The sequence below is a fragment of the Macadamia integrifolia genome, chromosome 1, assembly GCF_013358625.1.
Source record: "Macadamia integrifolia cultivar HAES 741 chromosome 1, SCU_Mint_v3, whole genome shotgun sequence".
Classification (NCBI taxonomy): domain Eukaryota; kingdom Viridiplantae; phylum Streptophyta; class Magnoliopsida; order Proteales; family Proteaceae; genus Macadamia; species Macadamia integrifolia.
This window is the reverse complement of record NC_056557.1, coordinates 35,583,638-35,597,215: the sequence shown is the minus strand read 5'-3', so window position 1 is coordinate 35,597,215 and position 13,578 is coordinate 35,583,638. Positions and strand designations below refer to the sequence as shown.

Here is a 13,578-nt window from a genome sequence, read left to right as displayed (position 1 = left end):
GAAAAAAAAAATTAGAAAACATTATTTTTTTTTTATTGGGAAAATTGGAGGACATCTCAACAACGTTGGGGCCAAACCAAACCACCCTCTTTTTTTTTTTTTTTTCCCTTACACTTGAAGAAGGAGATCGGTGGTGATCAAGGATTTAGTTATTGGTATCAGTCGACATCAATACCGATAAGGATTAGTGCGTATCAGTCAATTTTGCCATTATTTTTTTTAAAGTACATTTTTTAATTTACTGCTTTACCCCTGAAACGTTATTGGCAATCGGTCCAGATCGATCAAGTATCAATATCAATTTTAGCTGATACCAATACGATATGACCGATGTAATACCGATACTTGAGACCATGGTGGGATACATGAACTAAAACCCACAGAGACAGATTACCCAAACCTTTGTCTGAATTATTAATAAAATGAAAATTGACCTTAAAGCCCTAAACATAACATGGAAATAAAAGTTACAGGGGTGGACCGTACACTCAGATTAAAACATATTGTGAAATATATTTAATTAACCTAAGGTAACCTAACCGGGGACCACTTAATTATAAATAATAGAGAATAAGCTATTAATGACTCTCTTTCATTTGTGATAAAGACTGTATTATGATCATCGACCACCAGAGAGTATAGATTCTGCTATAGATGATGACCCAGTGCTCCCAAGGTTGTTGCACCGACCAGAGACATCACCAGGACCAATACAAGTCTCCAAAGTTTTGTTATTTGTGGTTGTTGTTACACCCGGCAATATTGTCAGCTCCGATATGGAGACCTCCCCCTCCAAATATCTCACTACTTGTCTCATGTGGGGCCTTGCATTTGGAATTGAGTGAGAACAAAGCAATGTTTTAACACCAACTCAATTTCCTCTACTTCATAATCCATTCCCAGTTTTTGATCCACAGTATCAAGAATCATGCCCTTATTCCAACAAGAGATCACCCAATCCACCAACACCACTCATTCTTCTAATGCTTGTGGCTCTATAGGCCTCCTACCACAAGCAACTTCAAGCAAAAAAAATCCCAAATGCAAACACATCCACACTTGGATTTGCTTTCCCAGTTGTACAAAGTTCTGGTGCAAGATAACCAAGCGTTCCCACAACATGGGTAGTTTGAGGAGCGGTTCCATGGTCTTATAATCTTGCAAGCCCAAAATCTCCTAATCTTCCATTGAATTCCTTGTCTAATAAGATATTACTAGACTTCACATCTCTATGAACCACTACTTTTATTCCATTCTTCGTGAAGATATAATAAAGCTGCAGCGATGCTTTTGATGATCCTAAATCTTTGACTCCAATTGAGTGTCATCTCTATTGTTGTTTGATCAAAGAGGAATTTGTCTAGACTCCCATTGGGCATGAAATCATAGACTAAAAGGAGCTCTCTCTTACGTCAGCAATAGCCCAAGAGTGGTACTATGTTCCGATGCTTCAAATTACCGATACTTATGATCTCAGAAATGAATTCTTTCTCCCCTTGTCTAGAATTGTGAGAGACTCGCTTCACTGCAACTTGTCTTGGAAGTGGGTAATACACCTCTATAGACGCTACCAAAGCCACCACTTCCAAGAAGCTCTTTGTCCTTGAACCCCTTGGTGGCGATGTAGAGATCTTTATATTTGAATATATGAGGTCCATAATCAAGTTCCCAATCTTCAAGTAATTCGGTGAACTTTTTCTTCGTTTTAACAATAAATTGGATGATGCAGAAGATCAAGATTAACACTACTAAAGTAGCAGTTATCACAGAAAATGAAACAAGAAAAAGCCTCCTAGGTTTCCTCCTATGTCTTTTTTGATGAGGAAGCTTAGGAAGTTGGGAGATGGTGAGTTCTCTTGCTTCCCCATTCATTTTAAAACTCCATCCCAAAACATAATAGGATGATGGCAAGAGTTTTGTAGCTGAGGAAAAGCCTACAAACATGGGTTCCAATATGATCTTAGAAAGATCAATTTTTGAGGACAAGAGTGGAATCTTTGGTTTAGGGACATTAATAGGAGCTAAAGTCACATTAAGTTGCTTCTCTGCACCATTATATTCCACCCAGAGTTGCATGGGTTGTTCATTGTTGAGGCTTAGGTTCACATACTTATTCTCTTCGCGATTAAAATAAGATGCTGGAGCAGATTCAATAGATATCAAGTCATTGATATCGATACCAACATGGTTTCCATCGATATCGTTGAACTCCTGTTTTTGGATACAATCAAGCTCGATCGCGAAGACATGGTTAGATGATTTGCCGATGTTGGTCATGTTGATGAGGCCCAAGATAATTGCTTGCAAAAGCACCTGGGAATTCTCTTGAGGTTGCAATCACAGACGCCATTCCAGGTTCACCAAATTTGGGTTTCCAACTGACTTTGGCAAAAACAGAACTAGTGGAGAAGGTTAAAGCATTACCTGTAGATGAATTCCTGAAGTGAAGTGGATATGGTTAGAAAGCATGACCCACCTGTTGAATAGTTGAGTTTACCAACATCAGGAGGCCATTGTCAGTAATCTGTGCTAACCCATCCAAGATCATGCTAACTCCTTGAAATCCATTGTAGGTGAAACCAGCAATATCATGTTTCTGTGATGCTACAGATCTCCAAAGGAGAAGGAACAACATCAGGAACTTGATCACCATTGTATACCAATTATTTTTTTGCTCTCCTTTCTTCATTCTCTTCAACCTATGGATTTAATTTTACAAATCTCCAAAAGATAAGAGCTAAGGCTCAGTTTGGTATTGTTTCTATTCCAGAAACTCCGTTTCGTGTAAAAAATGGAAATTTCAGTTTCTGTGTCGAAACGCCATTTTTAAACAATTTAAGGCTATTTGGTGAATCTGTTTCTGCAACAGTTTCAGAATAGAAAACCGACAGTTCTGCTATTTGGTACTGCTTGTTTCATAAACATTTTTTTTTAAGTCAATAATTACAGAAATAGCATTAAAATAGGTTTAGAAATTACTAAGGCTCCGTTTGGTATCGTTCTAAAAAAGCGTTTCTGGAGTTTTTTTATTCTATTGGAACGAAAAAACGGAATCTTCTGTTTGGTGCACTTATGGTCTTCCCAGTTTCGTTCCATTTTACAAAAAAAAAAAAAAGTTCCCGATAAAAATCTGAAATTTTGAAACACCATTTTTTCGTTTAAAAATTGCATTTTGACACAAAAACTGAAATTTTCGTTTTTGACACGAAACTGTGTTTCTGGAACAGAAACTATACCAAACGAAGCCTAATCCTTTGGGACAATAAAGTATTACAATCCAAAAGAAAAAAAAAAAATTGGTTTCAAAAGAACGAATAAAGTACAGAATTAACAATGCCTTGTCTAAGTTAATTATTACATAATTCTCCAAATTTTCACTTTTTGTCCAAGTCTAAAGACTTGAATGCATGGAGGATGTCTTTCATCTTATTTGTTTGCTCTTCTAATCCTTTAAGTGTCCCTTCCAAATATCCTTTCATGTACTCGTTCGAAGTGGACGGTGGTGTAGATGATGTTGATGTTGAGCTTTCTGAACATAGTGTATGTTGTATGGTAGAGATATGTGTTTTATCTTTCAACCATACAAACATACCACATCCACGATTATCAACCTATATCAAATAATAGATGTGATTAGGGTCGTTGGAATTTAACATCGAATTAAAACAAATCTAAAATTATCTATAGGTATAGATCAATCGTAGAAATAAATTACCCCAGTTGAATTTGGGCAACATAGAAAATATTGTCCCTTCTTTAGACCTTTTGTCGCAGTTCGTACTTTGCATTGACCTTTACCACATCTACATAGATATAGTTGGTCCACCCACATGAAAAAATTACATGAATCTTGACATTTGAAAAATTCTCTTCCAATATTTTTACCCGACTTGGTTTTATACTTAGCACAACTCTTCCCGCAAATTTCACAATTTGCTATTATGAGTGGGGGCATAGAATAAGTCATCTGTAACAGTAATTTAAATATCAAAGAAGTTAATATAGCATCCAAATATATGACATTCATAATAATTTATCAACCTGTACCACATACATAAATGTAACATAAAACAAGTACTACAACACTTGAAACATCAATTTAGGTTTTCAATTTTGTCAAAATAGTTATTAGTTATTAGTTTTCAACTAGTTCTAGCATCCTTTGTTGTCTAGCCATTGCATTTGTAATTCTTAACCTAGTGGCATTCATCTCTTTTGCCCTATTTCGTTGACTTGATTATACTGTAGAATGATCAATGAAATCTTCATGTGGCGGATTCAAGTCATCTTCTACAACTTTTAAATCATCACTCATTCCCACAAATTCAGCATCAGCAATATGCTCTTCTCGAATATAGTTGTGTAGCCCACAACATGCCAGTATGATTGATGCCTGAACTTTCACCGGGAACTGACGCATTAGCCTTAAAATTTGAAATTTGTTCTTCAATACCCAAAATGTACGTTCAATGACCTTCCAAAGTGATGAATGCCTATAATTAAACAATTCTTTCGCTATTCTTGGGGATCTTCTACACCCTTTGTAGTCCGGCAGATGATATCTCTCACCCCTAAATGTGTCAAAAATTCAGATTGACTAGCATACCAAGAGTCGACAACATAATACTTTCCTACAGACGAAAAATAATATATGTTATTATGTATATACTCAAATTTTAATCTAATATACTAGAATAAAGTTAATACCTGGAGGTGGATGTAGAAAACCCAATCAAGGATCACTCCTTGCCTGTTCAAGTACTCGACAATCATTTGCACTACCTTCCCATCCCGCATACACATATGTGAATCACATGTCAAATGAACATGCACACATCACATTTTGAGTTGACATATCTGGTATGGAGGATAATACCGCCTCACATGCACTCACACTGAAATCTCGAGGACGAGATGCACCTTCCCCACCACGAACAGGAGATGTAACAGAAGTACTGGATGTTTTCTCAATTTTAATGGATAAATACTTCTCATACAAGTCCTTAACGTGGCTATCTCCCTTATTGGCGCTCTTTTTTCTTCGTCCCGTGGGTGTCCTATCAAGATTTCGCTTTGTGGTGGTCTGATTTGGAGTACGAGTATCCTCATGGAAGGGGTCAGTCATACCTAAATGCACCGGGGTACTAGGAGATTCAAAGACTTGCTCAATATCAATACTATTATCAGCTTCGATGTAATCCAAATCTTAAGCACTGTCAACCCCTAAGTTTCCTCTAACATTGGCATCTCCAAATATCATGCTCAAATCTGGCCAGTTGTTTAGTCCATACTTCTTGTATTTCAACCAACCTAGATTTGCCTGCATAAGCAATCATTGTATCACTCAGATGTACTACTCATTGCAATGTAATTTTGAAATAATTCAACTAGCTAGTGAGATCTATTGTACCTATATTGCCCTATCTCATATGGGCTCATTATCAACTATGACTGATTTTGTCATTGAGTTCCACCCAAATCCAGTTGTGTCAAGTAGTCTTTTGAATTGTTGGTACTCGTGTTTTAACTTGTTCATCTTATTGCGTAATTGTTCTCTCCCAACTGTACGATTTAAAGCCTTCTAAAATTGCTTTGTAATGTCCTCCCGTCCAATTTTGTTAAATGAATTATCGGATTTGTGTCCATTTTTTACAGCTTCTTTCATTGCCTCAATGAAAACAGTGGTCTCAAGTTCTGACCACTTAACGGCAGGGATACCACTTCTAAACATAATAGCTAGACATTATGAGTTAGCGTAAAAAGTTAGCATACTAGGTTAAAAAAGACTGAACACTAAAAAAAGAAATAACAAAGTTGTTCTTCTGAATATGATACAAACATTTGTAAATAAAACTTATTACATGCATGTAGAATCTCATCATCAACTGTACTAATTCTAGTATGCCTCTGTTTGTAACCAAGACTTTATAACTGAACTTTTATACCCTCCATATATAAGTGCAGAGAACCTACATTCAGTTATCCATTAACTAACAACCATGTAATGAATATTAAATCAACAAATACCATTAACAGATACCATGAGACCATGAGAAGTAAGTAGAATGAACCATGAATTCCAAACAACCACAAACATAGAAAAACCACAATTCTAATAGTAATATAAAAACCCTAATTTGACAACATTTAGTGTTGCTAGGCTCCCTACTTTTATGAAAGTAGCAGCAGATAGACCAAGCAGCAAAATTAAATGGCAACGAGGTAACTTACAAGTGATAAGCTCTTCTTTTTAAGAAAGGTAACTTCAGAAATAAGGCATACGGTTCTATAGAAGAGCAGGGGAAATAGCAGATATGAATGAATCTACCATTAGTTGATAAATCCCACAAGCCTTGTTGTATTAATTCAATAGAAGTAGCAACAGGAGATGTTTTACCTTTGAAATTCTCAGTGAAAACAAAAAATCAAACAGTAATACTGTCTCATAGATCCAAATTTTAAATCTGTATAACCCCACTTTTACTCTTCCAAATAGGATATATCCTTGACAAATTTACAAAATACATTGCTATAAATTAGACAACCCATTTTTGACCTTCCTTCCCCAGGGTGATTCTCTGTGTTCAATATTCTAGAATCCTATTATCTTATAGAACAATGCTGCAAAGCACTAAACTTTTCCCCTCTTCGTATTCTCCCTTCTCCTTGTACCTGTAATTTTTCTATAGCATCGGTTCTATTCAATCTACAAGGTATTCTGCATGAAAAATCTGTAGAGAAAGCAACCCTTCATTCTGAAGCTCAAAACTATAGAAAGCACATGCTCTACCTTGAATGCACATAACCAAAAAAAATTCTATTGTTGATGCACAGGTTCATCAATTGTTTTATCTACCATAGTTGGGTCTCCATAGCCAACCCTCACAGCCAAGTGCCCATACAGGGTGGAAATTAATAGAGGCTTGAAAGGAAATCTGATTACTGAAACAGTGCACACAGAACACAATAGAATCAAAATTTGAACTCCCTGGAACTGATGGAGAGAAAATGGAATTTGATGTTTAGAGCCTCAGTCTTCAAGAAAGAAAGTACTTGTTAGATAGATTAGTAAGAGTTGTAGAGGAGGACAATGAGAAGTTCTTATTCAAGCTCAAGGATCGAATGGAGAGGTAAACTCATCTATTTCTTCTACTTTCCTCTGTTTTACTCTCTAATTTTGATCAGGGCTGTTTTAGTTTCTTGTTCTTGTTAGATTTGTGGGAGCACAAACAAACCATTGATGGGTTTTTCCTAATTTGGCATACCTGCTTGAGCAAAAACGAGCATGGATGAGATCTGAGACCTAGACGCAATCGACGTGTAGAGACGAGCAGAGAAGAGCAGCGGAGTTCTCCTTTGAGAAGAATGATGAGAAAATCTGGTTTGTAAAAAATCCAAAATTTTTTAGGGTTTGTGCAAAAGAGAGAAGAGCAAAGAAGAAGAAGAAGAATGAAGATGAAGAACAAAGAAGAAGAAAGAAAGGGAAGATGTACCTGTTGTGTCGAGGATTCCAGCTTCGATCGTGCTTCTTCTCCAGCCGCAAATTTCTTCTTCTCCTGCTCTGTGTGTGCAAAGGTGTAAGGGTGAGAGGTGAAAGAGGGGTGCTGATCGTGCTTCTTTTTCTTGTGTGCCCTCGGCTCAATTTTATCGGGAACGAGGGTTCACGATCTGTTTTTGCTTTTTTCAAGTTTGGGACGAAACTTGTTGGACAGAACGACAAGTATTTCATCCACCAAATTGTTTTTTTTTTTTCAATTTTTGTTTCAAAAAAACTGAAACACATCATAATGTTGCCAAACAGTTTTTGTGTTTTTTTGTTCCAATAGAACGAAAAAATGATAGAAACGTTTTTTTGGAACGATACCAAACGGGTCTAATGGTGCACTAACACTTCTTGCTTTGGTCTCTCTGCCTCTCTCTCCCCTCTTCATGTAAGATGACACATATACCCATTGTAGAGAGAGAGAATGCAGGTGGTATTATTGCACCCTCTACTCTACAAAAAATTTCATTGTTGCCCGGTTTGCAGTCAAGTAGTTACAACCCCATTATAAAGTCAAGGGAATGGAATCCCAGGTGTAGGTTTGAAAATACAGATCTTAGGTGAATTTTTTCACCCTTACCCTTAAGATTCTATTTTCCTAACTGGTACTAGGGGTTGCAGCTACTTGGCTTCAACCTAAGCAGCAACCAACTCCCTGACATAAAATTAGTCTTCCATGATTTATTGTCTCTATAAGATTCTAACTTTCTATACTGACAATGACACAACAAATAATAGTCTGCCAAATATTTATGGTCTCTACCTATAATCTAGACTGTAAGTTTCTTTGTTGACAACGACATAAAATGAGTGGTGAGTAACATTGAAATTGCTCTTTAGTACCAAAGGTAGAAAAATTGAATACAAAACATTTTATCATACTCTCAAGGAACAACAGAGGGTAGAGAAAAACTACCACTATTCTAGGTTTCAAGGGGTTAAACTACTCAAAGTTTTAAATTCTTAATTGAGAAATCAATTAATCAAATTTCATCTCCAATTGCCGAACTCAGCTTACATATTTAAAGGAAATAAACCTAAAATCTCAAGTCCTATTGCAACAATAATGACTGAGAGACTGAAACAAAACATGAAAGCCTAAGCAACCCTAATCGATGGGGGTTCCTTGGCACACAATTAATCCCTATATTAAACTAAGCTTAATTAGGGAAAAATATAAAAATCAGCTACCCTTGTGATACTCATAGTTGGCGGCTTCTTAACTCAAACAAAATTCCACAAACCAAAGAAATAGGGAAGGAGGTTCCCTTAGAATTCACCTATTCCATGATCCCAAAATTGTCCAAGGCTAGGTGGTCTCCTTTAGTTTTTTTTTTTTGGCTATAAGTCAACAAAGAATATATTAAGCACAAATAAAGTAGTTCTTTCTTTCACTTGACTTGCGAAATTCAGCTTGCTCCTTACCAACAGAAAAAAAAAAAAAAAAAATTCAGCTTGCTCATCTCCCCAAAATTGGCGATTGTTCCACATAAGGCATCACATGTTTTCCGCGATGCTAATTTAGACTCTAGGGGAAGTCATGCCCAATAAAATTTTGGGGTGAATATATAGTTTCCATAGAAATTCCCACCATCTAACCATTTTAGGTCTATTTCTCAACTGATCTACTGGACAAAAAGGACGAAGCAAAAAGTGAACCACCATCTTAGTTTTCAGAGAATCTGATTTGGAAAATTTTGCAGACCCATTTATAAAAACTGATATTTATTGAAAAACAAGGGTAAATCTGAACGATATGATCTGATCTAGGTCCATCCATATCGGTATCAAATAGGTATCAACCTTGATCGATTCCGAGTTTTAGAACCTTGGTAGGGACTAGATGAATTCATAAAACACTGAAAAACTTGAGAAATCACATGAATTGCCCCTGTACGAGATCACAAACCTTAATTTTACCAGAAAAAAAGTAAAAAGATAAAAACAAAAGAGAAGCACAGACCTTAACCACTTGGCTCTGAGGATGGAAGGGGGAGGAGGAGAACTTATTTCCACAAGGAATTTAGGGATCCAGCTCAAAAATATCTCTTGAAGTATCAGCTTTCAGCCTTTCACACAATATACCCCTCCCTTTCAAATAGTCTAATCCCATCCCCTGAAAAGCATTTCTCAATTACAATTTTTTTTTTCTTTCCTGGTTTGAACCACAAAATTAATGGTAGTTAACATCAAATGTCTTGTAGGTTATAGGTTGGCCATCAGCAGAGACTACAAGTCAAAACGAGAAATACAAATCCATTAATACTAAATTGGAAGACGATTCATCAAAGGCAGTGTGGCCTTTACATCAACACATCGGCCAATAGGAACACTATTAGAAGTATCTAAAGGGAAAAAATTTCTATCTTGCATGAGGAATGGGGTAGTCATTTTATCCTCCACTATGTCTGAATGTAAAGATCACGCTACAATTTATGGTTTTTTTCCTAATAAAATAAAAAGATTTGAATTGGCCAATCTTATCAAGATTTTGTTTTCCTCTCGAATAGACAATATATTCAACAAAACGACAACAATGACTCGTTACAAGATAACTTGAGGAAAACAAAAGAAGAAAGAACAAAATAAAAAGACAACCGTTGGATGAGGATGAGGATGAGGATCAACTATACTTTTTTTTTTTTTATGAGAATGAGGATCAACTATACAATTAAGAGCTAACTACTCAACCAAGAAAGGCAACGTCATAGAGTTAACGTGCTCCAAAGAGGAAAGAATCTGCAATCGATGACAGACTCGCTGCATTCTCAAGATAAGGACACCAAATAGAGTGATCACCAGAACAACCTTGTATGGTCATAGATGGAAGCTCTGGTAGTGCAACCTCTCCCACCAAATAGCTAACAACTTGTCTCATACATGGTCTTACAGTTGGAAGGGAGTGAGAACAAAGCAATCCAAGTTTTAACACTAACTCAATTTCCTCCACTTCATAATTCATTTCTAGTTTGGGATCCACAGTTTCAAGAATCGCTCCCCTGTTCCAACTTGAAATCACCCATTCCACCAATACAAAACACTCATCTGATCCTTGTGGTTCTGTAGGCCTCCTACCACAAGCCACTTCCTGCAAAAAAACCCCAAATGCAAACACATCCACACTAGGGTTTGTTTTGCCAGTCCTAGCAAGTTCTGGTGCAATATAACCAAATGTCCCCACCACATGGGTAGTTTTAAGATCCCCTTCATATCCATATAACCTTGCAAGCCCAAAATCACCCAGTCTTCCATTTAGCTCCTTGTCTAACATCACGTTACTGGACTTCACATCTCTGTGAATCACAACTTGTTCCCATTCTTCATGAAGATATAGTAACGCGGATGCCACACTTTTTATTATTTGAAATCTTTGATTCCAACTCAATTTCGTCTTTGTTGTTGTGGACTGATGATCAAAGAGGAACTTGTTTAGACTTCCATTAGGCATGAAATCATAGACTAAAAGGAGCTGTCCTTTACGTCGGCAATACCCCAACAGTTTTACTATGTTTCGATGTTGCAGTTACCTATGCTTACAATCTCAGCAATGAATTCCTTCTCCCCTTGTCTTGAGTTATGTGATACTCTCTTCACTGCAACTTCTACTTTTGAGGTGGGTAATATTCCTTTGTAGACCTCACCAAAGCCACCTTTACCAAGAAGCTCCTTGTCACTAAACCCTTCGGTTGCCATATAGAGATCTTTATATTTGAACCTGTGAAGTCCATATTCACGTTCCCAATCTTCAAAAACTTCTGCAAACGTTTTCTTCCTTCCCACAACAAATTGGATGATGAAGATGGACATTAACACTAAACTAGCACCGATCACAGGAAACCCAACTTGAAAAATTCTTGATTTTGTTTTAGACCCTTCTTGGGGAAGCTTAGGAAGTTGGGACAGAGAGAGTTCTTTTGCTTTCCCATTCATCTTAAAGCTCCAACCCAACACATAATAAGATACGACTAAGGCAGAAGTAGATGATGAGAAGCCCAAGAACATGGGATGATCTATCATGGTCTGAGAAAGATCAATTCTCAAAGACAAGAGTGGAATTGTTGGTTTAAGGACATTAATAGGAGCTAAAGTCACATTAAGTTGCTTCTCTAAACAATCATATTCCACCCAGAGTTGCATGGGCTGTCCACTGAAGAGGTTCAGGTCCACACTCCTATTCTCTTGATCACTAAAATAAGATGCTGGAACAGTTTCAACAGATTTCACATTGTTAATATCAATACCAACATGGTTACCATTGATGTTGTTAGATCAAACACCAAGAAACACGAATAAAGGGAGACAATAGATCCGTACGACACAGAGATTTAACGAGGTTCACACACCAAGGTGGTGTGCTACGTCCTCGGGCGAAGAAGAAGATGATTTACTATGCAGAAGAGAGATTACACCGTAGTAGCGGCGAGGAAGAACTCGCCCTGAAACCCTAGCTTCGTGAAAACCCTAGAATACAATGACTTTCTCAACAAGCAACAGTACATTATATATACTCCAAAAACGTGGGTCGACCTATCGGCCCAAGCCCTCTGCTTCCATTACAGATCTCAGAAAATTTCCCATTCGGGTCGCCACCAAAATATGTAGGATCGGGTCAATCTTCAAAACGGGTCAAGAATTCGAGACAAACTTAACAGATGTCATTAAACTCCTCATTTTGGAGAGTATCCAATTCGATTCCTATAACATGGTTGGATGAATTGCCAATGTTTGTCTTATTGAAGAGTCCAAAATAACCACTTGGTAAAGCTCCAGGGAACTGTTTGGAGGGTGAGATCACCAACACGATTCCAGGACCTCCTACTTTTGTTAAACTCGGAGAACATGGCAAATACAAAAGTAGTAGAGAAGGAGAAAACATTACAACTAGAAGAATTCATGAACGAAACCGACGAGGGATAGAAGGCATGGCCTACCTGTTCCAATGTGGTGGTTGCCAACATTAGGAGACCATTTTCTGTAATCTGGGCTAAGCCGTCTAAGCTCATGTTAACTCCTTGAAAGCCATTGCAAGTGAAACCAACATCTTCTTCTTGTGATGCAACAAATCTGCATAGGAGAAGAAACAACACTTACTTGAAGAAGAACATTGTTTGCCACTTTATCTTTCTCCCTCTTAAGATTTAGTAAATAATTAATTATTCGTGCTCTTTCAAGATGGGAGGCCCAACGTTCTTTTTATTCAAAGCAACCTAGTGCATGAGGCTTCCACTATGACAAGGTCTACGTAGCCTAATTTAATTATGGAACAATTACTATCACTCCCCTACACTCACCTTATATTTACTCAAAACTTGATCTTCTTTTGAGGTAAACACAACCTCCCTTAACCTGCTATCCCATCACCCCCTCATCCCTCCCCACCTTCTTTGCCCCGCCTCTTCTCTTCCCTTTGTCCCATCTTGCTGCTCACCCCCTGACCCGCCACCAACCCCATGCCCCACTCTCTATCAACATCCTACTTTAATTATTTTGCTTTTAAACTAAGACGGATAAATGGAATTTAATTATGTTGGAAACTTGGCACTAAAATCAAGAGAGAAAATAAACGGTATCTGGAGGCAAGGTGCAATGACTTATGACACCAACTTTCATTGTAAGAAAAAGACATTGAATTTTTCATCAAAGAAAAAAAAAAACAGAGACAATGAATTATGACTTAGGGTATTATGATTTAAGGTATGAGCTAAAGAAATAAAATCTTAAAAGATATTTTAAAAAGGGAGAGGTATAGGAAAGCTAGTTGGACACTTTGGTATCAGGTGTGCTAGCAATATTTTAACCATAGGATTTGAGAGAACCGTTAGATTGAGAGAAAAGATCCAAAGCCTCAATCCACCCCTATCACACCTTATCACCCTCAATAACCATGCCAGAATGCTGCCCAACCGGTGCTCTCAGTTCTCTTTTTTTTTTTTTTTGGCTCTCTCTCTCTCTCTCTCTCTCTCTCTCTCTCACCCTCTTTTTTTAGAGCTTTCTTTCTTTCTAGGCAGCGGCTGCAGCTCTCTCTTCTTTTTTTT

The 13,578-nt window shown here is 37.3% G+C and overlaps 2 protein-coding genes across 2 annotated transcripts in view; both read right to left on the bottom strand.

Moving 5' to 3' along the window:
• Positions 1–1,500: 1,500 nt before the first annotated feature.
• LOC122073621 (L-type lectin-domain containing receptor kinase V.9-like) lies at positions 1,501–2,653 on the bottom strand. The gene is made up of 2 exons (XM_042638232.1): positions 2,477–2,653; positions 1,501–2,313 (listed from the first exon to the last, which is right to left on the bottom strand). The coding sequence occupies exons 1-2, from the start codon at positions 2,651–2,653 to the stop codon at positions 1,501–1,503; spliced, it is 990 nt and encodes a 329-aa protein (XP_042494166.1).
• Positions 2,654–10,256: 7,603 nt separating this feature from the next.
• LOC122073616 (L-type lectin-domain containing receptor kinase IV.2-like) overlaps positions 10,257–13,578 on the bottom strand; it is a 15,350-nt gene continuing 12,028 nt past the window's right edge. Inside the window, exons 2-4 of the mRNA XM_042638220.1 lie at positions 12,339–12,607; positions 11,081–11,742; positions 10,257–10,949 (exon numbers count right to left, since the gene is read on the bottom strand). Coding sequence (XP_042494154.1) covers positions 10,257–10,949; positions 11,081–11,742; positions 12,339–12,607 — 1,624 coding nt within the window. The remainder of the gene's footprint in view (positions 10,950–11,080; positions 11,743–12,338; positions 12,608–13,578) is intronic.

What these genes read in the sequence shown, in the direction of transcription:
- LOC122073621 (XM_042638232.1), bottom strand. Translation starts at nt 2,653, where the DNA reads ATGGTGATCAAGTTCCTGATGTTGTTCCTTCTCCTTTGGAGATCTGTA. An exon ending in TAAACTCAACTATTCAACAG is followed by an intron (nt 2,314 to 2,476) that starts GTGGGTCATGCT and finishes GAGAATTCCCAG; the next exon opens with GTGCTTTTGCAAGCAATTAT.